Source organism: Artemia sp. Qi Xiang Cuo, chromosome 6 (assembly GCF_049724085.1).
Source record: "Artemia sp. Qi Xiang Cuo chromosome 6, ASM4972408v1, whole genome shotgun sequence".
NCBI lineage: Eukaryota > Metazoa > Arthropoda > Branchiopoda > Anostraca > Artemiidae > Artemia > Artemia sp. Qi Xiang Cuo.
This window is the reverse complement of record NC_142799.1, coordinates 54,618,566-54,645,633: the sequence shown is the minus strand read 5'-3', so window position 1 is coordinate 54,645,633 and position 27,068 is coordinate 54,618,566. Positions and strand designations below refer to the sequence as shown.

General features: G+C 35.2%; 1 protein-coding gene across 2 annotated transcripts in view; it reads left to right on the top strand.

The window, feature by feature from the left end:
• LOC148951388 (serine protease HTRA2, mitochondrial-like) overlaps positions 1–27,068 on the top strand; it is a 41,097-nt gene that overhangs the window by 1,413 nt on the left and 12,616 nt on the right. The window contains exons 2-6 of one of the 2 annotated variants that reach the window (XM_089090274.1): positions 6,524–6,670; positions 11,460–11,826; positions 17,733–17,853; positions 20,938–21,024; positions 21,766–21,960. In XM_089090274.1, coding sequence (XP_088946400.1) covers positions 6,634–6,670; positions 11,460–11,826; positions 17,733–17,853; positions 20,938–21,024; positions 21,766–21,960 — 807 coding nt within the window. In that variant the 5' untranslated portion in view covers positions 6,524–6,633. The remainder of the gene's footprint in view (positions 1–6,523; positions 6,671–11,459; positions 11,827–17,732; positions 17,854–20,937; positions 21,025–21,765; positions 21,961–27,068) is intronic. The other variant, XM_089090273.1, reaches the window with a different exon arrangement.

The window sequence follows — 27,068 nt, the reverse complement described above, 5'->3', positions numbered from 1 at the left end:
GTTTGGTTGAAATTGGAACTTCTAGTTCCTTTTTAAGCATTGAAGTGATGGAGGGCATTTAGACCCCCCTCCCTCCCCGACAATCCCTCTTTTCATTAAACGCCTTGGATTGAAATTATGAGATAGCAATTTTGTTCAAAATAGTCCAAAGAACATATAATAATGCCCTTATGATTGACACTACCCCCCAGCATCCTGGGGATAGGGTTGTAAGTTATACCATGAGGGCACATAAGGTTTTCATGGAATGGGTGGTTGTATAAAATACAGATGGGGCTCATTTGATTTGAAATTGGAAGTTATAGTGCCCTTAATAAGAGTCAAAGGGATTTGAGAACAATCAGCCTCCCCTCCCCTCCATGCTCATCATTTCCCTTAACACCTTCAATCAAAATTTGGAGATAACAATTTTGTTCACTCATAGTTGAAGGGTCTGGAAATTATGTCTGTGAGGAAGACCCCCCTCCCCCCAGGGCAAGGGTTGTAAGTTATGTCCTGGGAGCCTATAAGATTCTTATAGAAAGGGTGGTCGTATATGCTTTAGAGTGGACTCATTGGATTGGTAATCAGAAGTTCTAGTGCCCTTTTTAAGAGTCAAAGTGATCAGAGCACAGCTACCCCCCCCCCCTACACACACAATCACGTCATGTTTTCCCGAGATGTATCTGATAGATATTTTGAGACAGGCCTTTTATTCAAAATAGTCTAAAGACCATTTAACAAGAGGCCCGTTTGTTAGCACTAAGATCTTACATCTAAGATCTTACATCGTTCTGCAAAGATTTTGGTTTTTTAACTCATCTTTGTTCTAAGATCTTACAGCTCACTGATGCTAGCAAAAAGTGTTAAGACCGCCACTGTTCTGCAATATAGAACAATGATGAGAGAACTTTTCTGATCTACTCATCATTGTTCTCAGACAGCTGATCAGAGCAGAATGATGAAAGACGTTTGCACAAAAACGACCAAGGATGTAAGATCTTTGTTCAAAGATTTCACTTTTAAGCGTTTTCTGACAAAGATGTAAGATCTTAGCACATTGATGAGTGAAAAAACAAGCCTAAGGCTTTTGAGGTTGATACAAACCACCAGAGCCTAAGGGCAAGGGTTGTAAGTTATGCTCCTGGGGTATTCGAGGTTCTTATGGAAAGGATGGTTGTATAAACTTTAGAGGTGGTTCATTTGGTTGAAATTGGAAGTTAAAGTTCCGTTTTAAAGGTCAATAATGATGGAGGTCAACTAGCCCCCCCCCGCAATTACCCCTCTTTACATCAAATGTTTATGATTGAAATTGTGTGATGGCAATTTTGTTTAAAATAGTCCAATGAACATATAACAATGCCTTCAAGGTTGGAAAATCCCCCCAGAGCCCTGGGGCAAGGGCTTTAAGCTATACCCTTGGGGAATATAAAGTTCTTATGGAATGGATGGTCGTATTAAATTCAGATGGGTCTTATTAGGTATTAAATTGGAAGTTATAGTATCCTTTATATAAGTCAACGGGATTTGAGACCCCCCCCCTCCCATGCCCACCATTTTCCATAACAAACATCCAAACATAGTTTTGAGACATTAGTTTTTTCAGCATTGTTGAAAAGCTCAGTAATTATGTGTTTGGGGATGCCCCCCCCGAGACCTCAGGGCAAGGGCTGCAATTTATGCAATTTGTTCATTGTTTATATATAGTGTATGTTATTGAGAAGAGGAACAGGTATGCATGTTTGACTTCTACTTTCCCAAAATACAAAGGGCATTAAGATGAGTCTTTCAGGGAATGTTGAGAGGAGTTTTAAACTGCATCATAACATGTCATGTATATATAAATTGCCAAAAGGGTGTCCCTCAGGAATGACTGAGTGTATTAATTTGGAATTTTCAGGCTGAGGATAAGGCTGAGGATATTGAAAATAATATCTGAGAAAACATTGAGGGGAAATTTGAACTAAATCAAAACAAAATATGTGTTTACAAATTGCTGATATGGTTGTATCAGCAATATTTTCAGAACGACTTATCATACCAAGAGGAAGCTTCAGGGGCATCATGAGTGGGATAGTCAGTTGACCAAAAGGCAAAATGTAATTGTTACTACTGTTATTAACATTGCTGCTATTACTGTTACTACTAATAATTATACACTATTACTGCTACTACTGTTCCTACTACTACCACTACTACTATGATACTAGTACAATTAAGGCTAAACATATGAAGGTGAAAATTTGAAAGAATATTGAGGGGGAATTTGAACTAAATCAAAACACCCTATGCGCAAGTAGATTGTCGAAAGGGTGTATCTCAAGAATTGATTTGGGTATTAAGTTGAACCTTGGGAGAATATTTAAAGGGGAAGATCAATTGACCAAAAAGTAATAAATGCTTGTCATTACTAACACTAATACCACTGCTACTTTTCCTTGTGCTACTACTGCAACTAAACTCCTCCATCTACTACTTCAATTGCAACAACTTGTAAATTTTAGTGTAATAAGTTGAAAAGGGCGTCAAAAGGGCGTTGAAAGTACACATTAACAATATTTTTGGAACAGCTTAATGTGTCAAGGTAAAACTTCCAGGGCATCATGAAAGCAATGTTCAACCGACCCAAAGGCAATATGCACATGCTACTACCACTAATAATACTGCTACTACTGCCACTACTCCTACTACTACTAATACGACACTATCACTGTAACTACTTCTACTACCACCAAAACTATTGTGATAATAGTACTATTAAGGCTAAGTCTATAAAGGTGGAATTTGAGAGAATATTGATGGCAAATTCGAACTAACAAAAAAGACTATGTGCATTTAATTTGTCAAAATAGCGTATCTTAAGAATTGGTTTGTGTATTAAGTTGGAACTCTCTAAGAATACTTAAAGGGGATGATCCATTGAGAAAAAGGCAATGTGTGCACACTACTGCTAATACTGCTGTTACTGCAACATTTACTACTTCTACTACTTCTACTACTCTACTCTTATTATTGCTCCAATTACTGCTTCTATTGTAACTACTTGTAAGTTTAAGGGCATTAAGATGAAAATTTCAAAAAGTATACGACTATACAGGTTAAAAAAGAGCAAATCGACAATATCATAGCAAGGGCTAATTGTATTAAGCTGAGTAGTTATACTGCTGCTGTGACTACTATTACAACTATGCCTAAGGGTATGAAGGTGAACTTTTCAGAGAATATTTCTGAAAATTGCTGTTGTACAGATGACAAACTGCCATCTGTTGTTAAAAGGCCATATTAGCAATATCTTAGGAACAGTTTCATATGTCAAATTAAAACTTACAACGCTTGCTGTAGGGGATGTTGAACTAACCAGAAGACAATATTTGCATCATAATATTACTGCTTCTACTCCTACAACTACTATTATTATTATTGCTACTACTACTGCTACCAAAGCTAAGGCTACTACTATTAAATTTAATCCCACTGCTACTACTATAACTACTGGTGCTACTAATACTACTAATAAATCTAAGTGTATTTAGGCGAAAATTTTGGGCAATATTGTAGCTGTATTGAAATTAATCGAAACACACTATGCCCACATAGGTTGTCAAGAGGATGTACCAGCAATTCTTCAGGACCGGATCATAGTGTTAACTTAAAAATTTCGTCATGTATTGAAGGGGATGTTGAAAAAAGGTGCTATGTGCATCCTGCTACTACTGCTACCACTGCTACTACAACTATTGTACTACACAAGCTAAAGGTATGAATGTGGAGCTTTCAAGGAATATTTAGGTCGATGTTGAACTACAAGAAAAACAATTCTAGTCATTTAGAATGTCAAAATGGCGACAAATCAATATTGCAATAATAGCTTAATTCACTAAGATTGACCTTTCAGGACAAGTTGTAGTGAATTTTGAACTAGCCAGAAGACACTATGTTTATAATTTTGATACTACTTCTATGGTTACTGTGACTATTGATACTTAAGGGCATTAAGTTGAAACGTTTAAGGGGAGTTTCAATTAAACGAAAAAACTAAACGCATTCAAGCATTAAAGTGCATATAAGAAATATCATAGGCAACGCTGCTCTATCACAACAAGTAATATCATTGATATTTTAAAGGAGCTAATTTGGTTGGAAATTCAAAGTTCTAGTTGCTTTTTTAAGAGTCAAAAGTGATTAGAGGGCAACTAGCCCTCCTCTTTAGCTCATAATTTTCCAAACACTTCCAATCAAAATTTAAGATATCTATTTTGTTCAGCATAGCTGAACGGTCTTGTAACTGTATCTCTTGGACTATTGCATAGGTCAACCCCCCACAGTTATGCAATTTGCCCATTATGTTTAAAAATTAAATATTACCTTAAGATTAAATAAAAATGCACTGTGTTAATGCTAATTCCCAATAAGGCATTTCAGCAGTATCCCAAGAACGACTGAGGGTATTACGTTCAAGCTTTCGGGACTACTTCTGCTCTTAAAATTTAACCAAATCAAAATAGTGTAAGTTTATCCAAGCTGTCAAAGAGCGCAGACAGATTTTCTTGCAAATGGTATCAAATTTCCTTTTTCAAGTCAATTAGAGGAGATATAAAACTGAATTAAACACTACTATTTGTGTCCAGATTTTTAAAAGGGTGTATGTTGTTAAAAATTGCTGAAAAATTTTCTCCAGCATGCAAATAGCAGGCCAAACTATGAACTCTTAAAAAACCGAAAAGATTTAAACAATAATTTTCTTTTTTCCTGAAAAGCCTATGTCAATATAAAACGAACAGAAATTAATTCAAAAAACTTCTTCCACGAAATAAGTTCTTCAAAGAAAAGTAAAGAAATCCATTAAACCAAAAATGAGCAAAATAAAATCAAATAATCTACCAAGATTAAAACTCAAATAGCGACGAAGACCACACTGCCTTTCCATCATAAACAAATAAGTAGAACAACAGGGAAATTTTTATACAAGACAGTGGAACGCAACTTTAAATGAATATTTCGACCCTATATCCAAGGGCCGTCCTCAGCAAAACAGACGAAGAGAATAAAAACACTATAAAAGAAACTTACATTAAAATTCAATCATTAAAACTGTTTTAAAAAATGTTTTAAAACAGCCCTAATATCATTACTTCAAGAGTCCTGTTTGAACTTCCTTGAAGTAATGATATTAGGGCTGTTTTAAAACATTTTTTAAAACAGTTTTAATGATTGAATTTTAATGTAAGTTTCTTTTATAGTGTTTTTATTCTCTTCGTCTGTTTTGCTGAGGACGGCCCTTGGATATAGGGTCGAAATATTCGTTTAAAGTTGCGTTCCACTGTCTTGTTTAAAAAAAAAAAAAAAAAAAAATCCCTGTTGTTCTACTTATTTGTTTAAGATTAAAACTACCACAAGTCAGGTTCAATAAATAAACGAAATCCAAAACGAACAGAAATTACAATAAAGAACCCAATCAAACTCAAAACGATCAGAAATTAACATCAGTAGGGCCCAATACCCCTATGCCTTCCCAAGACCAGAGCATAATTTGCACTTTACCAAAGAAAATTTAAATGTTTTTACTTTTATAACTTTAATAAATCGAATATTTATTTTTTGGCTTAATGGAGTTCTTTACTTTTCTTTGAAAAACTTATTTTGTGAAAAAAGGTTCTTTAATTAATAACAAAAAAGATAGAGACAACACTTCTGAAATAATAAAGCCAAAACTTTGCAATAAACAAAAATTGATTATTGATTTGTATTATTTATTTATAATTTCTACCATAGACATTACGGCCTATAGGCATATCTCATTGCAAAATAACAAACAGGATACAGGCAACACTTCTAGTACCAAAAAAAACAAGAATTTTACAATAAATAAATGAGAAAATATACCATATTAATACTATAGATGTTACATTCCTATATACTGCCTTCTGTGAAAAGAGATACATCAATAGGATATTTTTTCATCTTATGCAACATTGTAAAACTTAGCATACCGTATTCAATTTTATGAATATTCTTTTGGTACTAAGCAAACCGCAGTTTGCTTTACATAAAACAGCTGATGAATGTTTGTCAAACTTCTAATGGCTATTGAAAATAATACCCTGATCTCTGAAAAAATCAACAGAGCACACTACTATATTGTCAATGAAAAACCAGTATGATACTGCTTTTGCTAGATAAAATGATTTATTAATCAAAAATAAATACAGGCAAATTTGCAAAATAAATTAAACCAAACATGATATACTTCCTTAAGCATTGTCATTAAAATGCTGAGTAAAATAAGGGACAAATGTTTTATAATATCTCTTGGTGCTAAAAGCTGGGGACAGACAATTCTTTTTGATGGTTCAGAATTTTGTTTTTGGTTCTTTAATAGGATTTCTCAAGGTTGGATAATAAACCACAATGAGTTGGAGTCATAAACATTTTATGACAAATCAATATGTGAACTCTTGTCTATAACTGTCAAAGGAATACAAGCTGAGTTGTTTCAGTGCGTCAGCATATATTGAGTAGTTGTGTCCAATCATTATTTTTACAGCTGTTCTTTATGCCATCTCAAATATGTCTGATTGGTCTGTTGTCATGTCTGGATGCTAAACGTGGATGCCTGGATAATTGCAGCAAACATATTTCAGATCATCAGTTGGCATGCAAAACCTCTTTTGGTTAGAGAAAGAATGTAAAAGTGAGGCACCTTTTTTAATCAGATAGTCAATATGATTATTCCATTTTAAATATTTATCCAAAACTATTCCAAGTATTTCAACTTTTTTCTTTTTTGGTAGGAACTATATGAAGTCTGGAAAAGGAAAAGTCAGAAAGGAAATTCTGAATTTCCTTTGTAGAAAGGAAAAAGTCATAGGAAAGCTCTTATTTCTCACTAACTGTCAGTTATACCTATCTCAGTTCAAGGGGTTGGGGGCAGCCATCCTATGCTTTAGCACACCCTTGCTGTTTACCTTCCCCAGATTTCTCCAGGTACCCATTTAGAATTGGGTCAACTGTGGCAGAGCTTACAGATTTTGTGCCACTGATCCCCCAACTGTAGATGAATTTAGACAGTATAATCAAGCTGAATAATACTTGGCTACTAAAGTGTTGGCGCATATAAAAAGCTCCTCCCACTTAACTTCTAATCAACACTGCAACAGAGAAATAGCCAGAATTTCATAAATAGTAGGAGAGGGATCCACGAAGTGGCGGGACTATTTGAAATTTGCCACAAAATGTTTTACCACAAAGGTGCAACTTAATAGTTTTAGCACAGATTATTTATTATGTTTCACAATAATCTATTGTTTTAGACAGTAATATTTCGCCGTGGAGCATCAAAACTTTTTTGTTCTTGGTAAGGAAAAATATTCCCTTGAATTTTTCCTCTTTTATACTCTTTTTTTTCGAAGGACATAAAAATTTTATGTCCTTCGAAATTCCTTCGAAATGATGTAGGACCTTTGTATTTCTTCTAATAACTGGTGAAATCTGGTGAAATAGCTATATCCAATAAAATACCAAACATCTGTTAAGAACTGTTTTTCGTGACATTCTTTGTGAGTTTTCAGAAAATTGAAGGACATCAAAATAGTTGTATTTGTATTATAAGAAGAATATAAACAATGGTTGTTGTTTGTGCTGTTGTAAATTTGTGCTGCGAACTTGCAAATTACATAAAACTTCTCTTCAAGAAAGCATTTTTTTATGACTCATTAAGTTAACCCTCACAATTCTTTTCATTATCTTTCCAGTTTTGGGTTACGTACAAGTTTGGTATAAAACTTGAAATGTTTCAGAAATGTGTTAAGAGTATTTAAAATTGTTTAATCATTCTAGTAACCAAAACAGCTTTATGGGGGCATTTGGTTGGGTAGGGAAACTAGTTCGAGTAAAAAGATTTAAGTCACCTTTATTCAGTCGTTCCATGAAGCCTTCAAAACGACGGCACATATCATTTACTTTGGTAGTTACGCATGCACTTATCTCTTCTCCGCATGCAGGGACCTCGGTTGGCTCAAAAATGACGAATGTAGGAAGTTGACGCTTTTCTTTAGCTGATGTGGCAAAGAATTTCACAATCTCCAGGACATTTTCTTCATCTTTAACTGATTTACGGAAGGGGTCCGGTAGGCCAGATTTTTGTAGGATCAATTCTTTTGCACTCAGTATATTATCTCCGGAGAAAAACTCCACAGCGCGATTAATAATCAATTGATGTTTTATTCCGGCTAGCATTGCTCTTGAAACAAAATTTAACACCGCATTCCAAATGATGTTTTCCATGTCTATATTTTATAATCATTAATCACGAATATATATCCAAAAATTCACCTTTAGCTTGATTTTTCATCAACCTTAATTGCTGCATTAATTCAGTCCAAAAAATATAAGCAGTACCAGATTGCGTCAGAATAAAAAGTCACTTAATACTTTAATCCTTTTGAGATACAAACCATTCACATAGGTGTTTTCGCTTTGAAATCTAGTTTAAATCTAGGTCGCAAATTATTTTCCTCTGCCACACACATGCTTGCCTGTGAAAAAATCTAATGTGGCTTATCTTTATACTTGTTTATATGTTCTCCGGAGCAGTTCGGTCTGGCTTTGTCTAATGGTTGAGATAGTGAATGATTATGCTGTTTAAATTTATCTACAGTGGACCTCCCGTTCCAAACCAAATAACCAGGACTTGAACATCTATCGTTGTTGATGAGGGATTTTTAAACCAATTAAGTGGTTGAACAAACTTAAATGGTTTGTAAATTTTTGCCAATATATTGTTGAAAATATTCAGATGGCTCATAAGGAGTTAGACAAACTGAAATCTATAAAAAAAAAAAAAAAAAAAAAAAACTATCAAGCATGCATACAACAAATAGATTGAGATTCATAACTTCAGCTTCTTCCACTACTATATTTCAGTCAAGACTGTCAAAAGCCTTAAACAGGTCTGCAAATAATGCTTCAACATACACTCCACATTTTTTATAAATTTTTAAGGATGGTACGCAATATTGCGACCAAATAATGTACAATACTGTGTCAGGTCTAAATCCAAATTGCTGGGAGTGTATCTTATTTTCTATATTATCAAATGAAAATTTAAAAATAAAACTTTCAAATGCTCTTGAAAAGCCAATATTCTCAAAGTCTTTCTGTTGAAGATGCATATCAACTGGAAAGAAGATAAAGCTTTACATCATACACAAACATTTTAGTTGTCCTATGTTGGATTATTGTTACCTAGGGCAAATCATTTGTGAATAAACATGATAAAACTGGACCAAAGTAGTTACCGTGGGAGCTCCACTATAAAAACTACACTTCTTAGCATTGCACCTCACCATCACTAACTTTCTGCAACCTATCTGTTGGGTAGCCCATAGTCGAAGCCAGAGTTCTGCACCCAATCCGTTAATTTTGACAATTTTTCAATAGCAAAGGTATTGAAATCTTGTCAAATGCCTTACAAAAATCAACATAAATGCAATCGAACTTTTGATCCGAGTCATTCATCCGTTGAAAATCATTAATTACTTCCATTAAATACATGTTATGATACCTTGCTGTGCTATTCTTTTTCTTAATGTGCCACAGGTTCCCTATTTTCAAAATGATTTTAGATACAACTCTTTCCATAATTCTTGAAAAATTTGAAGTGTTTGAAATTGGTTCTATCTCTGCCTTTTATTACGAAGCTGAACGTTTGCCATATTCTAAACAAAGATTAAAAAGACAGGCAAGGGTTTACTAAACAAGGAGCCGATTCCTGTATAATAACATTTATAACACCATCAATATCAGGATCTTTATCAAACATAACTTTTGCATATGTTCTGGGGCTACATCAGAGTCAGTATGTCAAATAAATACACATTCAAATGGGAATAAGCCCATTTATTAGACAGTGAAAACAGATACAAAGGTCTGGATATTTCGACCACATATACACCGATCATCATAAGCAGAAATACTCATTCTGCTGACGATTATTGCTGTATATGTGGTCGAAATATCCATACTTTTGTATCGTGTTTTCACTGTCTAATAAGATGGACTTATCCCCATTTGAACGTTTGTTTGTTCGTCATAGAAAGGCAGTGCGGTCTTGGGAAAAATACCTAATTTAAGGTATTACGTCGAAAAGTCAGCGTGTTAAATGACTATTATGTAAAATTATTGAGAACAGCACTAAGTACCTTTAGTGCTGATCTGAAGTAATTCTGCTTTTCTATCACCTGCAGCAGGTCATGTGCCCACCATTTCCAAAATTGGAGATGCACATCCTTTGAAATTTTTTTATAAGAATAAAAGTGCTAGAATGCAACACTGATCAAATCCACAGGTGGGCTTGGTTCTGCTGGGTTAGAGAGCTAAGAGTAATTTATTGCTCCAGAGGTATTCCTTCATCCAGCTTGTTCATCCTTCTATGTAAGTCATGCATGAGATCTGTTGCTAAATATAGCTGGCCTTTCTACTGGAGTGCTCAAAATCTGCTCGGCAGCATTCCATGAGGTTCACAATAAGACTAAGTATAGGTGGAGTACCACCATAAATTATCTGCTACTTTAAAGTTGAGATTGAATTTAGAATCTATGACTGCTTTTACTAGAACCTCTACTCATCTCCTTTTTGAGTAAGTTTATCACCTTGCATTGTTGTTACCTCAAGAAGGAAAAACACTTAAAAGTAGCTTTGTTCAGTGCTGACTTCTGTCTTTAACCATCTCATTCAGGAGGCTGTTCCATCAAAGCCATCTGATGATCTCTTTATGTAGAGGTTTACTAAATTTATAGACCTTAATGAGTAGAGTTGGTGAGAGACTAGCAGTATGTTGGGCACCTATGTTGTACATGGTGCTGTAATTGATACTATTTAAAGAATGTTTTACTCAGTATTCTTGCAGTGTAAAGCAATTACACTGGGATTTTGTTCTGCCCTTCAAATTGCTGGTTTGTTTATATATAAGGTTGGATACCCTTGCTAATAAGATATACAAGTGGTATGATTGGCTCCAACAGATCTGAGACACTTCAATTCTCTTAATTTGCATAACTGCTAGAAGCCAAAAGTAAATAAATAAATAAATAAATTCAGTAAATAAATACAGCCATGAATAATTATATAATGTAAATCTTCGATTCTAAATCGCATAAAACAAATCTGTAGCATGACTCATTATTTTATAAAAGGAAAAACTAATAGTATTGTGACATACATACAATGGAAGTTCTAAGTGTAAATGGTCCAAGCCTCAAAATTATATATGGTTTTGTCTTGGATGCGGAGGGGGTAAAGAAAACCATGCACAAAAAAAGTTATTTTTATCTAAGTAGTTTAACTTTTGCCCGGAATGAAATAGGGGTTTTTCCAAACTTTGCGTTTTTCTTTTATTTTTCCGTTCAAAACTAGGATTAGCTCTGAAAAGGGCAACTTCTATGTTCATACATAAGCTACTACTGTTTTTATTTTATTTTTAGCTTTCAGAGCCCAAGCTCTTATTAAGCCAAATTATCTATATCAGACAAAACGGAAAAGCTTTAGAACAACTATCGGAGTAGGTGTTGGACTATTTGTATCTTGGACAATTTACAAAAATCGCTACATCGAAATAAACCCATGGATGCAAAATGTAAAAGCCACTAAATGGTTTTTGGAATTACCTTCTGTCTTAGCTGCAGTAACCATTGAAGAGCCTTTAGAAGAGGATATTAATAAACTGGATCCCAAATCTAAAGCCCATGAAATTGAAAGTCTTGATATGAGGAAGGATCATAATTTTATTGCTGATGTTGTTGAGAGAACTGCTCCTGCTGTAGTTTATATTGAGATCAAAGATAGCAGAAGGTAAAGCCTGCAAATCTATATCTAATAACAGTTTGTATTATTGAATTTATAACAGCAAACAGGGCAGTGAAGAAGGGGGATCTCCCCCACCTCAATTCTTTTTTTCTTTGGACTCTGGAAAAAATAGAGAATAAAGTCGTGTAGATTCCTTTTTGTCCCCCCTCCCACCATTCTATCTGTAAGAGATGGACTTATCCACACCCCTGCTAATAAGAAGAGTCTATATCCTGGTACCCTGTCGTAGCACCGTGGATTGAGTCTCTGCTGGGCAATGCGGGGCCCAGGGATCAATCCCAGCTGCAGCAAAGTTCGGTGACATGCTTGCTACTTGTCTCTGTAAAAAAAAGACCCAGCAAGTGAAACCTCATACTGACGCCCCATGCGCCAGCAATGGCTCTGGAGGATCCTTACCCTTTTACATCTCCTGGTGAAGGAGGGGGGGGGGCTAGTACCAAAAAGTGCATTTTTTTTCTTTACACCAATCTCAGGAGGGCTGGGAATTACTTCCTGTCACTTGTTATCTTCCTTTATTTTCTGAAATAAATGAAATGCAGAGAAATTAACTCAGAGACCAGCAAGGTCAATAAGTTTCCAAAATTATCATAGGCAGTGCGTTAGCGCTGCCTAAGTAAAGAACGATGTGGGCATAATGTGTTTTTTTTTGTTTGTTTTTTTTTTCTCCATACCCGGGCACTTCGTATCAAAGGAGCTGCCGTAGAAACTTCGAAAAGGGCTCATTCGATTGGAAATTGGAGTGAGCAGTGACCTTTTTAATAGTCGAAAGTGATTGGAGGGTAACTAGCCCCCCCCCCCCGCTCACGCCCATCATTCCCCCAAACACATCTCTTTTGAGATGGCCATTTTGTTCAGCGTAGTTGATTTCCAGATAGAAAATATGTTTTTGAGGAGGACACTCCCCCACAACCCTCGGGGCAAGGGTTTTAAGTTATGCCCTGAGGGCATATAAGAACGATGTTGGGAAAATGGCAAAATGTACTATTTATTATATTTTCCTTTAGAGCAGGGCACTTCATATGGAAGGGGTCTTCGTAGAAACTTCAAAAGGGGATCCTTCCATTGGAAATTGAGAGTTCTAGTAAACTTTTTAATAGTCAACAGTGATTGGAGGGCAACTAGCCCCTCCCCCCCCCCACGCCCATCATTCCCCAAACACATCCAATCAAAATTTTGAGATAGTCATTTTGTTCAGCGTAGCTGATTTCCAGATAGAAAATATGTTTTTGAGGAGGACACTCCCCCACAACCCTCAACTCAATTTTACTATTTATAGAAAACCAACACAAAATAATAGATATTTGCATTTTAAATCAAACCACCCCCACAAGTTAAAAGAGCAGTCGTAATATCCTTTGTCAATCATGCCCTAAACATTTGTTCTGATTCCCACATCAAAACAGAATTAAAATTTATCAAGGACATACTTTTTGGAAATGGGTATCCTACTTTATTTATTAATAGTGTGATTAACTGTAGACTGAATAGACATTCCTGTTAAATTAATGATAGTTTACCATGTGAGATTTCTGACAAGCCCTTAATTATAATATACCTCCCCTGCATCCCAAAAATCACTACAAATCTTAAAAAAGTTTGCAAAAAAAATAATCTGTATGTAGTATTCACAAATAATTTTAAAATCATAAATTTTCTAAATTCTGGTAAAGATAAAACCCCAGTTACTCACCGAAGTGGGGTCTATCAAATACCATGCGATTGTGGCAAATATTATGTAGGTAGAACACCAGAATTTAGAAAAGCGAATACAACAGCATAAAGATGATACAGTCAAAGCTCTAAATTCTAATATTTCCGCTGTTTCATCTGGATCTGCATTAGGCCGCCATATTTTTCAAAATCCTAGCCACAATATACTTTTTGATGAATCCACCCTTATTACCAACGACCTAGGCATTAAGCAGGTAGTCCGAGAATCAATTGAAATCAGACTTAAGATTAATAATAATATTTCCTAAAATAGGGACTTGGGGGAATATACACTAAATTCTCTATACACAAATTTAATTAAAAATGATCTTACAAAATATTAAAAAAAACAATAGACATTAACACAGAACTGGTCACAAAAAGACCTTTGAGGTTAGCTGCTAAAAAGGCTGGATTAGCAATAAGAACGTGTTTTTAAATTATTTTTCTTTCATTTTATTGAATCGCCTTGTTTTACCTTACTTTTTATCAGTCCTGGTTAAAACTTCGCTGAAGTAAGGATGCTTGGACTGTTTTGAAAAAAAATTTAATTTTTGGTTTTATTGGTCGCATGTTGTTGTGAGTCTTTTTTTTATATATTTTTGTCTTGCTGAGGACGGCCCTTGGACATAGGGCCGAAATATTCATTCAAATTATCTCCACTGTCTTGCAAAAAGATTTCCCTATTGTTCTTCGTGCTTTTGTTGTTTGATAAGGTTTTTATAGAAGGTGTTGTCGTAGAAACTTCAAAAAAGGCTCATTCAATTGGAAATTCCAAATGGCTAGTGCCCTTTTTAATAGTCGAAAGTGATTGGAGTGCAACAATTCCCCCCCCCCCCTCCCACGCCCATCATTTCCCCAAACACACGCAATCAAAATTTTGAGATGGTTATTTTGTTCAACGTAGTTGATTTCTAGATAGATAATACGTTATTGAGGAGGACACTCCCTCAGAACCCTCGGGGAAAGGGTTTTAAGCTATGCCCTGGGGGCATATAAGGTTTTCATAGGAGGCGTTATCATAAAAACTTTAAAATAGACTCATTCGATTGTAAATTCAAAGGGCATAGTTCCCTTTTTAATAGTCAAAAGTGATTGGAGGGCAACTAGCCTTCCCCCACGCCCATCATTCCCCCAAACACATCCAATAAAAATTTTGAGATAGTCATTTTGTTCAGTGTAGTTGATTTCCGGATAGAAAATATATTTTTGAGGACAATCCCTCACACCCCTCAGGGCAAGGGTTAGCCATTTTGTTCAGCGTAGTTGATTTCTAGGTAGAAAATATGTTTTTGAGGAGGATACTCCCCCAGAGCCCTCAGGGCAAGGGTTTTAAGTTATGCCCTGGGGGCTAATAAGGTTTTTATAGAAGGCGTTGTCGTAGAAACTTCAAAAGGGGCTCGTTCGATTGGAAAATCAAAGGGCTAGTGCCCTTTTGAATAGTCGAAAGTGATTGGAGGGCAACTAGCCCCCCCCCCATGCCAATCACTCCCCCGAACACATCCAATCAAAATTTTTAGATAGCCATTTTATTCAACGTAGTTGAAGGTTTTGGAAATTTGGTCTTTAGACATGTCAAACCTTCCCCCCAGAGTCCTCAGATAAAGAGTTGCAAGTAAAGTCATGGGGGCATGAACTGTTCTTAATGAAATCCTTGGCGTAAAAGCTTCAAAAGGGCTTATTCAATTGGAAATTGAAAGGGCTAGTGCCTTTTTAATAGTTGAAAGTGATTGGATAGCGACTAACGCCCCTCTCATGCCCACCATTTTCCCAAACACATTGAATTAAAATTTTGAGGTATCCATTTTGTTCAACGTTGTTGAAAGTTCTGGAAATTTTGTCTTTTAGGATTATAACCCTCTCAGAGCCCTCAGTGCAAGGGTTGTAAGTTATGCCCTGGGGCATATAAAGTTTTTATTGAAAGTTTTGTCGTAGAAAATTTAAAAGGCCTCATTCAATTGGAATTTGAAAGGGCTAGTGCCTTTTTTAATAGTTGAAAGTGGTTGGAGAGCGACTAACGCCCCTCTCACGCCCACCATTTTCCCAAACACATGCAATCAAAATTTGAGATATCCATTTTGTTCAACGTAGTTGAAAGTTCTTGAAATTAGATCTTTTAGGATGATAACCCCCTCAGAGCCCTCAGTGCAAGGGTTGTAAGTTATGGCCTGGGGGCATATAAAGTTTATGTAGAAAGTTGTTATAGAAATTTCAAAAAGGGCTCAATTTATTGGAAATTGAAATTGCCCTTTTTAATAGTCGAAAGTGAGTGGAGAGTAACTAACTCCCCTCTTAGGCCCACCATTTTCCCAAAAACATTCAATCAAAATTTATAGATAGACATTCTACCCAACGTAGTTTAAAATTCTGGAAATTTAATTTATAGGGATTACGAACCCTCCAGAGGCTCAACGGAGCAGGTTTTAATTTCGACCCCGGGTGCATTTAAAATATACATAGATAGAGTTGTTTTAAAACTTCAAATGGGGCTCATTCAATTGGAAATTGAGAGGGCTAGTGCCCTTTGTAATAGTCGAAAGTGATTGGAGGGTAACTAACCCCCCTCTCACGCCCACCATTCCTCCAAACACATCCAATCAACATTTTCAGATAGCTATGTTGTTCAACGTAGTAGAACGTTCTGGAAATTAGGTGTTCGAGGATTACACTCCCCCACCCCAGCCCTCAGGGCAAGGGCAGTAAGTTATGCCCGGGGGGCATATAAGGTTTTTATTGAAAGCGTTGTCGTAGAAACTTCAAAAGGGCTCATTTGATTGGAAATTCAAAGGGCTAGTGCCATTTTTAATAGTTGAAAGTTATTGGACGAGTGTCTACCGTCCCTCTCACGCCCACCATTTCCCCAAACACATCCAATCAAAATTTTGAGATAGCCATTTTGTTCAGCGTAGTTGAAAGTTCTGGCAATTCGGTCTTTGAGGATGACAACCACCCTAACAGACCTTAGGGTAAGGTTGTAATTTATGCCCTGGGGGCATATAAGGTGTTTATAGAAAGCGTTTTCGTTTCCAAAATGATTCATTCAATTGAAAATGGAAAGATATAGTGCCCTTTTTAATAGTAAAGCGTGATTGAAAGGTTTGACCTTTTTATAGTAAAGATTGATGTGGGTATAATGTACTATTTTTTGTTGTTGTTGTTTAGACCAGGTCACTTCGTATCGAAGGAGTTGTCGTAGGAACTTTGAAAAGAGCTTATTCGTTTGAAAATAGAAAGGGCTTATGCCCTCTTTAATAGTCGAAAGTGTTTGGACGGCAACTAATGCCCCTTCCACTCCCACCCTCCCACGCCCACCCTCCCATTTGCCTATTATGTTTAAAAACTAAATGTTGCCTTAAGATTAAATCAAAATACACTGTGTTAATGCTAATTCCAAATAAGGCATATCAGCAGTATCCCAAAAACGACTGAGGGTATTAGGCCTATGTTCAAAGTTTCGGGGCTACTTCTGCTTTTAAAATTTAACCAAATCAAAATAGCGTAAGTGTATCCAAGCTATCAAAGAAAGTAAACAGATATTTTTTGCGAATGGTATCAAGTTTTTCATTTCAGATCAACTAGAGGAGGTATGAAACTAGATCAAACAGTAATATTTGTGTCCAGATTTTTAAAAGGCTGTATGTTGTTAAAAATTGCTGAAAATTTTTCTCCAGCATACAAATAGCAGGCCAAACTATAAAGTCTTAAAAAAGGAAAAGATTTAAAGTATTATTTTCTTTTTCCTACAAAGACTATGCCAATACAAAACGAACAGAAAATTAATTAAAAAACTTTTTCCACAAAATAAGTTTTTCAAAGAAAAGTAAAGAACTCCATTAAACAAAACATGAGCAAAAATAAAATAAAATAATCTATCAAGCGTGAAACTACCACAAATCAGCATCGATAAATAAATGAAACCCAAAAAGAACAGAAATTACAATAAATAACCGAGTCAAATTAAAAACGAGCAGAAATTAACATAAGTTGGGCGCAAAACCCCTATGCCTTCCCAAGGCCAGAACAAAATTTACACTTTACTGAAAAAATACAAATGAATGTGCATTGTCAGTTTAATATACATATACTGATATTTAGTCATCAATATGTTAATATTATTTGATTTATTAAAGTTATAAAAGTAAAAACATTTATATTTTTTCATTTGTCTATTTTGTTTATAGGAAAGATTACTTCGGTAAACCGGCAACACTGTCAAATGGTTCCGGATTTATAGTGAAGGAAGATGGATTAATTTTGACTAACGCACACGTTGTTGTGAGCAGACCTTATGCTCGAGTCCATGCAAGTATTTTATCTATTTTTTCTGCTTTGGCTTTCATTAAACAACTATATTCAGAAAAAAACTTCAGTAACTGTTATCATTCTCATGAGTACGGCAATGTTATTTATTGACTTTTTTTTAGGAAATTTAAAAAAAAATGTAGAAATAAAGCCGTGTTTACTAGAACGCAGGTTCTGGGTGGCTAAGTTTAGAAAAAAATACGAAATAAGTTAATCATTATTATTAACGTTAAAAAGACGTTAATTATCTTAAGGGAATATTCTCGCCACCGGCAAAAAAGTGCCAGTTACATATACCCGATTGTAAGCAAAGCTGGATTATAAAGCCATCTAGGGAAAACCAGCATTTTTCTCAACTAAAAAGTAAATTGCTTGAAAAGCGTGAAAAAAAAGAATAGTGAGGAAAAGTGATTGATGTCCTTGTAAAGTGATGGTGTCCTAATCATCATATCTAGATAAACTGACATTAAAAATTGCCGCTGTGATTCTGCAAGTTATTCAAACTTTTATTTATTTCATGAAATGATTATTACACAAAAGAAAAAAGTGAGGTTCATAGGTCTTTTTAATGCCGCAAGGGTAATCTTTTTCTGCTAGCAGCCTGGATTTGGTCTCCAAGATCATGAATACTCACCCAGCAGCCACTAGTCATAAATAGCAGCGGAATAGGAAGCCGTCTTTGCTACCCAAGCTCGTGAGTATCACCCTTTAGTAATGCCTCATTTCTAATGGGCTGCTTCTGTATTGCGGTATAATATATGAAGGCATGGATATATAATGAGGCGGAGGTAATAGGCTTCAAAATGCTTCTGCAGGAGGTTGACCCTTGTTTTTAGAAGAGCATTGCCAAGTTTGGATAAAAATGCACTGACCAAAATGAGCCCAGACTTGCACAAAGCCTTCATGCAGGTGGAGGTCCTGGGGACCTCTAGTTGTCTGGTTCTAAGCTGGCTTAAGCGCTTTGTGTAGACTGTAGAAGAAGTCATTAGTCCCTAACAAGTGCTTGACTATTGTTATGGGAGAACATGGTATCAAATGAGAAGGTAAAACTTTTGTAGATTTAGATTATACAAATGGTTTGATTGTCTTAGATGAAAGTGTTAGCAAAATGAACGAACTTTTGGATGTTTTGAGAGTTCAGGATATAAGATTAGGTTAGAAATTAATGGTAGTGAGGGTACTAGAAAAAAAAATTATATAGGAAAAAAGAGGGAAGTTGGGGAACGAGAAAATTGATACTGTGGTACCTTTACTTCACTGCTCAGTATTTTTTGTAAAGACGGTGAATTCATTGAAGATTTAAAAAGTAGAATATGCTATGCACAGGGTGTTTTTTTTCATTGTTGGAAAAGTAGTTGAAATGGCTCTGAAACGTGGGCGCTTCGAAAAGCTGAGGAAGATTTGTTAAATTTTTTTCAAGGGGAATTGTCTTCCGATAGTTTTAAGTACTCGTTTTACTGACCGTATGTTGAACATTAAGCTGTACAAAACTGGTTCAGTCCCACTTTCTAGGACTATAAGGAAAGAATGGATGAGATGGCTCGGCCAAGTTTGCAGATGAAGGATGACAGGTTGCCAAGGATTATACTTTTTGGTCATTGATTGATGTGCTCTTTGGTTGAATTTTTTTCTGATGAAAGTAAAGAGCGAAGTTTAAACTTAAAACGAACAAAAATTACTGCTTCACAGTTTGTGCGACATATTTGGAAAACCTTTTCGAATAAACTGGCTCGTGATAGCTCTTTGTACCTGTAGAATTCTGAAAACGAACACTTTACTGAAAACAAAAAATCGACGCAACGAAACAGGAACAGAAACAACCTTAAGTGGTCTACCGAAAATTAAAGAATAATCCATAAAGATCTCAATAGTCTTTTATCGGCTGTGAAACTATTATATTTTACTAAATAATTTCAACTGTCTAAAAAAGTCAAGAAATATTTTTTAGATATCCATAAATATAGGGAATATTAAGAGTCAGTTTATTTAAGATAGTTTTTTTTTTCAAAAATATGTTGTTTAAGGTAATTTCATGTTATTGTTAATACAATTTTTCTGCTGCAATGCTGGAAAGATTTTGAGCTTCTCATTGGAAAGTATACTTTAATTATTTTTGCCACTAAGATTCTAATTTTGCTGTTTCCAGTAACCTATATATTACATGCTAGAAATTTAAGACAATAAGATAACCTTGACCTCGAAGTTTTATCATCAGTCGATACGGCTTTTCTGTGGTATAACTGTTCATAATACATCAGTTTTATTCACAAGAATTTGGATTCCAGTCCCTATTCCTTCTTTTAACATTATAATTAATTTGCCAGTGTAAATTTCCCAACAAAAGCTGGGTTGTTTTTTCTCTCTAGCCTATATGAGAAACCTACTTTAGAGAAATTTATACCCAGATAAGTGTCAAGTTTGAGTTAGGGTGTTCCGCCATAGAAGTTGTTTGTAAAAAAATTTTACACTCTTTCTCTTGTTTGCATAAAATTTGAATTTTGATATTTCTCATTCTTGTATGTTTTTTTTTGTCATCAAAAATATGCTACTTAGGACTTTTTTTTTGTTTGGTATGCCAAAAAAAACACGTGCTTATAGCCCAAAAATATTGGCCGTCTAAAATTCAAAATGCATTCCCCAGAGGTTTAAGCAAAAGATGAGGGGAAAAGTCTCTAATTTTAAAAACGAACACAATATGATACAAACTATACTCTTCTAATGTTAGTAGGTTTCATGGAGAATAATAACCGATGTTTCATTTTGAAAAAGAATAAATAGAACAGTAGACGTCTAGAAATTTCTTGGGTGTCACCGACTAATGCAACAGGGCCGGTAACAGAATGGGTGTATCTAACTGGGGTTGGGGTATCTAACTCGAATTTTTTTTTTCGTTTTGCACAGGTTGGAGTTTGAATTGGGTTGACCGAAGTAATACTGATACGGAAACAAGAAAGAGAATCATAATCAAATTTGTCACTTATAAATTTTGTGGAATAATGGTCAAGTCTCTACAGGAAATCAGGAAATCAGAACTTTCGAACTCCTTCCTAGATTATGACCTCGCTTATTAATGTTTTTTTTTAGGTTAAATTGTATGATGGAAGAACTTTTGAAGGTTATGTTGAAGATGTAGATGTTAGAACGGATTTGGCAACAATTCGAATTCCTTGTGTGAGTACTTTATCTTTTTTTTTTCAGAAAAAGCGTATGTTTTTTATATTGACTCTAAAGCCAATCACAGAGACCCAGGGGATGGGAAGCCCCCCTCAGGTTCGATACGAAGACTCCTTGAAGCAAAGTAAGTGCCTTAAATTCAGTTTCCTTCATAAAACTCACAGACTCCCCCTCTTCTTAAGACTCGTACTTGTATCCCCATATGGCGCGTGTACCTTCCTTATCTAAGTTAATGACCCTGATTTGTGCTATTTATTCTTCTGTCCAATCTGTCCTAGGTGCTGCCCTTAAAGAATATTATCAAGTGTTAACCTTTCGTCTAATAAACATCGATAAGGATATCACCTCCCTATAGTTGCTCGTATCTTGGGCCCTCACCATAATAGGAATAACTCTTTGACCCTTGTATGCTTGTCATTCATTTTTTCTTGTGAAAAACTCAATTCTGCATTTAACATATTGGTCAAATTGTTCTAATTATTAATTGTTAGCATGCAGGTTTTCAACATTCATTTACTTTACAATTGGAACGAATATTATGTTTGTGCTCTGTTCATTGCGTTTTTCGGATGTTTGTTTGGTGACTAAAGAACAAGAGTTGTAAAATAATGCTAAAGAGTTTAAACATTTATGATGACTAAACCCCTGAGATGGGAATGTAGTTAAAAAAGACAAATAGTTCACATATATTCTTTGTTTCTCTCGTAGTATAATTATTTTCCTTTTGTTTTCTTTAAGGAAAACCTTCCGGTATTGCGGCTTGGAACTTCAGCGCATGTCAGGCCAGGAGAATGGGTCGTCGCAATGGGCTCTCCTCTGTCATTGGCCAACACAATAACCGTTGGTGTTGTTAGCTCTATTAACCGAGCAAGTGCAGAGCTTGGTCTCCATGGAAAACAAATGGAATATATCCAAACTGATGCAGCTATAACAGTAAATTTACCTTCTCTTTGAATACGAAATAAAGCTATCATGTTTTCCCTGCAGAGAAGGGCTACGTACACGGTCCCTATCCATATAATCTTAGCGTCTTGTGATTTTTATGATAGTTCTTTTTTTTTTTTTCTGCATTGACGAAACTTCGTGAAAACAGGGTGGGTGGTTCCAAAATTGGGGTTTTTCTTTCTATCTTCTTGTTTCTACTATTTATTTCTCGTTTCTTCTCTCGTTCCTACCACAGTTAAATTGCTTGTTTGAGAGGTTATATTAATTTTGTTCAATCGGGATTTTATTTGTTTCTTTTAGTATTATCATTTTCCATTTTCGACCATATGTCTTTAATGCTATAACTCTTGTGTTTTTTCTAATGTGGCTTTTGCTTCTTTTTTGCCTCTTGCATTGGATGAGATTACTGTTGTCGTGCAAGTGATAATCTAAGTGTGACCTCCGCCCGATGGGGACGGACGGCTAAATAATACAGTTTAAACATACTAGTGTCACAACAGTAATCTGCCTAGCTAAATAAACTTGAACTTTTAGCAATAATTTTTCTAAATAAAGTCATTTAATTTAAAAAAAAATTCAATTACTTAATTAAGCAGTGTGGCCTAATTTATCAAAAATGTTTGTCTATTTGAACCGTTATGGGGTGAATTACATCAGACCCACTAAGAAAATGTTACAATATAGAAATAAAATTCATTGTTAGTTTGTTTTTAAAAATGTCTGACTTTTATGTTTGAGTAAGAAGAATTTTGTTTAGATTTTGGTGGTAAAATATTTTGTGTTTTCCAGGTACTATTTCCTAGTTGTTGGGGAATGTCCTTGTAACTGTATAAAGTTAAGAAAACTCAGGCCCTTTGACACAAGAGTATAATTGGTCGCACTAACTTTTAAAAAGTTATTTCCAGCAAATATTGTCGATTGACTTTTTAAATGCTTTTCAAAGCCTAAAGGGTGGATTTCAATAAATCTTAATTTTTAGCAATAAAATTTTACCTTTTCTGTGATCCTCATGAATAAGGTTGATTAAAATATTAACATTTCATAAGCGAAAAATAGAATAAATTATTATTCTTGTTTTATGCTTGATTTTGCTGTTGTATATTTTGAGTCTACGTCGGAAAATTTTCCACAAAAATTTACATTACATTTTGAGTCCACGTCGGAATATTTTTTCCAAAAATTTACATCAACAGCGACACCAAATGATGGATTTGAAAATAACCTCAGCAGGCAAACCAGCGAAATTTAATAGTTTTTTTTTTAATGCAACCTAGACTTAATAAAATATTTCTATAAGTAAAAATCACTGGAGTAAAAATTTAGTTCGAAGAAAAGCCTTGAGAAAGAAAATTTTAAAAAGCTTAACGCTCAAACGACTATATGACTGAAAATTTGCCCTTAACTCAATTACAATGTTACTAAACTTGGAATAAAGACAACAATTTCATTATGTAACTGCAATACCAAGAAATTTGAAAGTTGATATTCTGTATTAAACATTCAATTTAAACTGCCACAGGGCTGGGGCGAGGACCTACGTAGTCAAAAATGTCTTTAATTCATAGAAAGAAAAGAAATGTACAATCCAAACTTAGAAAATCATCTTATTTCTAAAAATTACTTATGGAAGAATTTTCACCCAAAAAAAGGTTGAGGCCAAAAAGTTAGCAGTCTTTGGACTCATATGTTCAATGCATAAAACTAAAACCTAAAACCAATGCATATTGGTAATTTTCAGTAACATGACTGAAAATTATCTGTGGCTCACTTACTGTGCCATTCAACGAGAAATAAAAAAATTCAATGGATTTCAGCTCGTGAAATTCAACAATTGTGTTGCTTTGAACTACGCATATAACCTAAACTCAACACATTTCTTTTCTTTTAAAAAGTCTTTAACGCCGGGATTGCAGGTGCATATTTTTATGATGAAACTCCATTTTTGTGATATTGTAGCAAAGTATTTCCCACAACCAATGCATATTTCTTGCGTCTTTGGTAAATATCAAGTGAACTGAAATATTTCTATGGTGCTAAAATATCGGCGAAGAAAGCGAATTGTTAACAATTAAAAACTAGGAGAGCTCAAAGGTTTTTTTCCGGTAACAGCTTATCAATATTTTTCTCTGGTAGAATGCTGTCAATCAACAATTTTGTCTCCACGACCAATAACGGGTTTGTCGCTCATAATTTTGTGTGAAAGTGACCAACAGTTTAAAATACTGTTTGTCAAACAAACCTTGGCCAAATAAAGAGAGATTTCGAAATAAAAAATTTGTCAATAATATTTTCATAATTCAGAAAAACTTCGAAGACAAAAATTAGTTGGTTTGTTGTGTGTTCATCTTGTTACTTAACCTTAGTTCCTCCCACGCTGGCTGGCGCACAAGGCGACAACAGTGCCTCTCCACAATGATCTTTGAAGAGCTTGCGGCCAAAAATCTTCTAGAGATGTTCCCGCCAGGGTTGCATTTTTTCTCTAGGCATCGGCCAGGCGTCGCTTTCTGCTGTCCACACCTTCTAATGCTTGGGGGGGGCAGCACCAAATATCATGGGAGATCCTGCCATCGCACATACGGACCATATAGCCCCAATAGTGTCATCTACTACTAAGTAACTTCTGGACTATCAATGGTTATTTTGTTCTTTCACCTATGGTGGTGTTCGTAATTCTGTCAGACCATTGGATTCCCAGGATGTGCTGAAGGCAGTTATTCTTGCAACCGTGTCTTTGTTTCTCAAATAGTTTTGTCTGTGCCCATGTTTTACATGTGTGCATTAGTAGAGAAAGAGCATTGCTATTTAGTAGTTAGAGCTTGAGTCTTAGAGAATATGCAGAGATTTTCCAGATCTTTTTTAGTTTAGTGAAATCATTGCCTGCACAAGCAATGCGTGTAGTAATTTTGCGCTCCAGTCTTCAATCAGATTTTATGATGCTTCTAAGATACTTAGATCCTGTAACTTCCTCTGCCTCATCAGAACCGACATTGAGTGTCAGGTCTGGCATTGTATTTGCGTTGTTGCGCATGACTTTGGTGTTTTCAGTACTGATTGACAACTCCACTCGTCCGTCTAAGTTTGAGAGTTTTGTGGTGTTCTGGCGTAAGTCTTCTTTTAGATGAGAAAAGATTGCAATGTCACCACTAAAATCACCATCAAAGATAGTGCGGCTCTCGTTCAACTGGATCACTCAGATAATGTGATATGATCGAAGTATGTAACCAATGAGAATCGTGAAGAGTATAGCAGAGAGGATACAACCTAGGCGTACGCCGGAATGAACCCAATACCATTCCATCCTGTACAGCGCCCAGCTGGTAATTATATAAAACAACGATACTTCTCATAATCGTAAATAGCTAAAAAAAAGTATTATGGCTTGGAGTAAAGGATTAAAGGTTTTAGAATGTAATAAAGCATTATGCAATTGAATTTGGAAATTTCGTCAGTTTCTTAAAAAAAATGTAATATAATTTTTTTTTCTTGTGAATGATTGTTGATCCAAAAGTGTGCATGATCAATCTGCTCTCGTGTTAGCATAGCATCACCAGCCACAATTGTTGAAATCAAAAGAAAAGCTTTATATTGTCACAGTTACGCGAAAATAAGTCTATTTATCTCTATTTTCTTACTAATCTTCTATTTAAATTTATTTCATGTTTGCTACTATTTGTCCTGTAAGTCAGTTTTTCTGTTTGTATGAATGCTGGTTGCAGCATTTGACATGCAGTATTCATATGCAGCTCAGTTCGTAGACATTTGTATGCAGCCGAATTGTTTACTGTGTCTATGGTATAATAATAATTATGATATCTTTTGTAATGTCCGCTTAAATTCTTAAGATAAATAGTGGAGCAGAAACAAGAAAAAAAGAAAAGAATAGGACCCTAGGGTAATAAAAGGCTTCGAATGAAGGAAAAGGCTTGGTGATTATTTACCCACTTCCCCAAGAATCACCAAAGGTGATTTATTTATTATTTTTTTTTGCAAAAACACTGTCTGCAGTATACATCATTTTTTTTTGACAAGCAGAGATTTTTCTGTATATCTACAACTTGTATCTTACAAAATTAAGTAGAGGGAAAATTTATCCCTTAATGTGCATACCCTAATTGCTTCCTCCTAATAAAAAAAAGAGATAAAACCGAAAGCCTGCATTGAATTCAACATAAAAAAGAGATAAAACCGAAAGCCTGCATTGAATTCAACATATATAACTATGCGGTCTCCATGTAAACTCTTGGGTTTACACTAAGATTCAAGTTTTCGAGGGAGGACTTCAAAGACCTTTATAGATGATCATTGACAAGGAATGACTAATTCAACATGTAAATAAATGTTTCAGATAAATAGTTTTTATGAAGCGAAAGTAATTGGGGCATATACATAATGGGAAAAAAATATGCATTATTTTACGTTCTAAGGTAGTAGCTGTAAATACATAAACTGTTTGTTTCTAAGTCGTTGACGGCTGTCTAGTGTATAGGATATTTACATGCTTCTAACAATATATGATTGATGGAGTAGCAATGAAATGGAATTAGTTGAGAATGGATACTAGTCATCCATTTTCAATGTGAATGGAGGTGACAACCTTCTTGTGATGTCCCTTAAAGTAGTGGCACTAATAATCACCTACCACTGCTGATTTCAATGACTGTCTGACCAGTAATGGTAAACCAGTATGGCTGCCAATAATCATTCTTGGGCGGTCAATTCCACTGGATATATGAAGCCCCGATCCTGGCGGAGGAAAAAATCTCTTGAGGAGTAATCTTAGGGGGGGGAGTTTTCTTGCTAATACGACTTTTGATGATCAAATACTGTTTGTCGCTGATGGCTCGCAAGTTGTGATAATTCTCTTCTCTCTTTTGAGGGATATTGTTGCCGGTCTGAAGCGGGCGAATGGGATTTTGGGGACGAGAAAAATAATGCTAGACACTTGGACACTACCAAGGAAGGCTCTTCTAAAGAGGAAAAAGATAGGGAAGCCCTTTTTTAATGCAAGCTTCACAGCTCCATCACAAGTGATGATTTGCCTCTAGTGCTGGTATTTACCTCATTTTCTAACATTGAGGTACTTGTTATACCTTCTC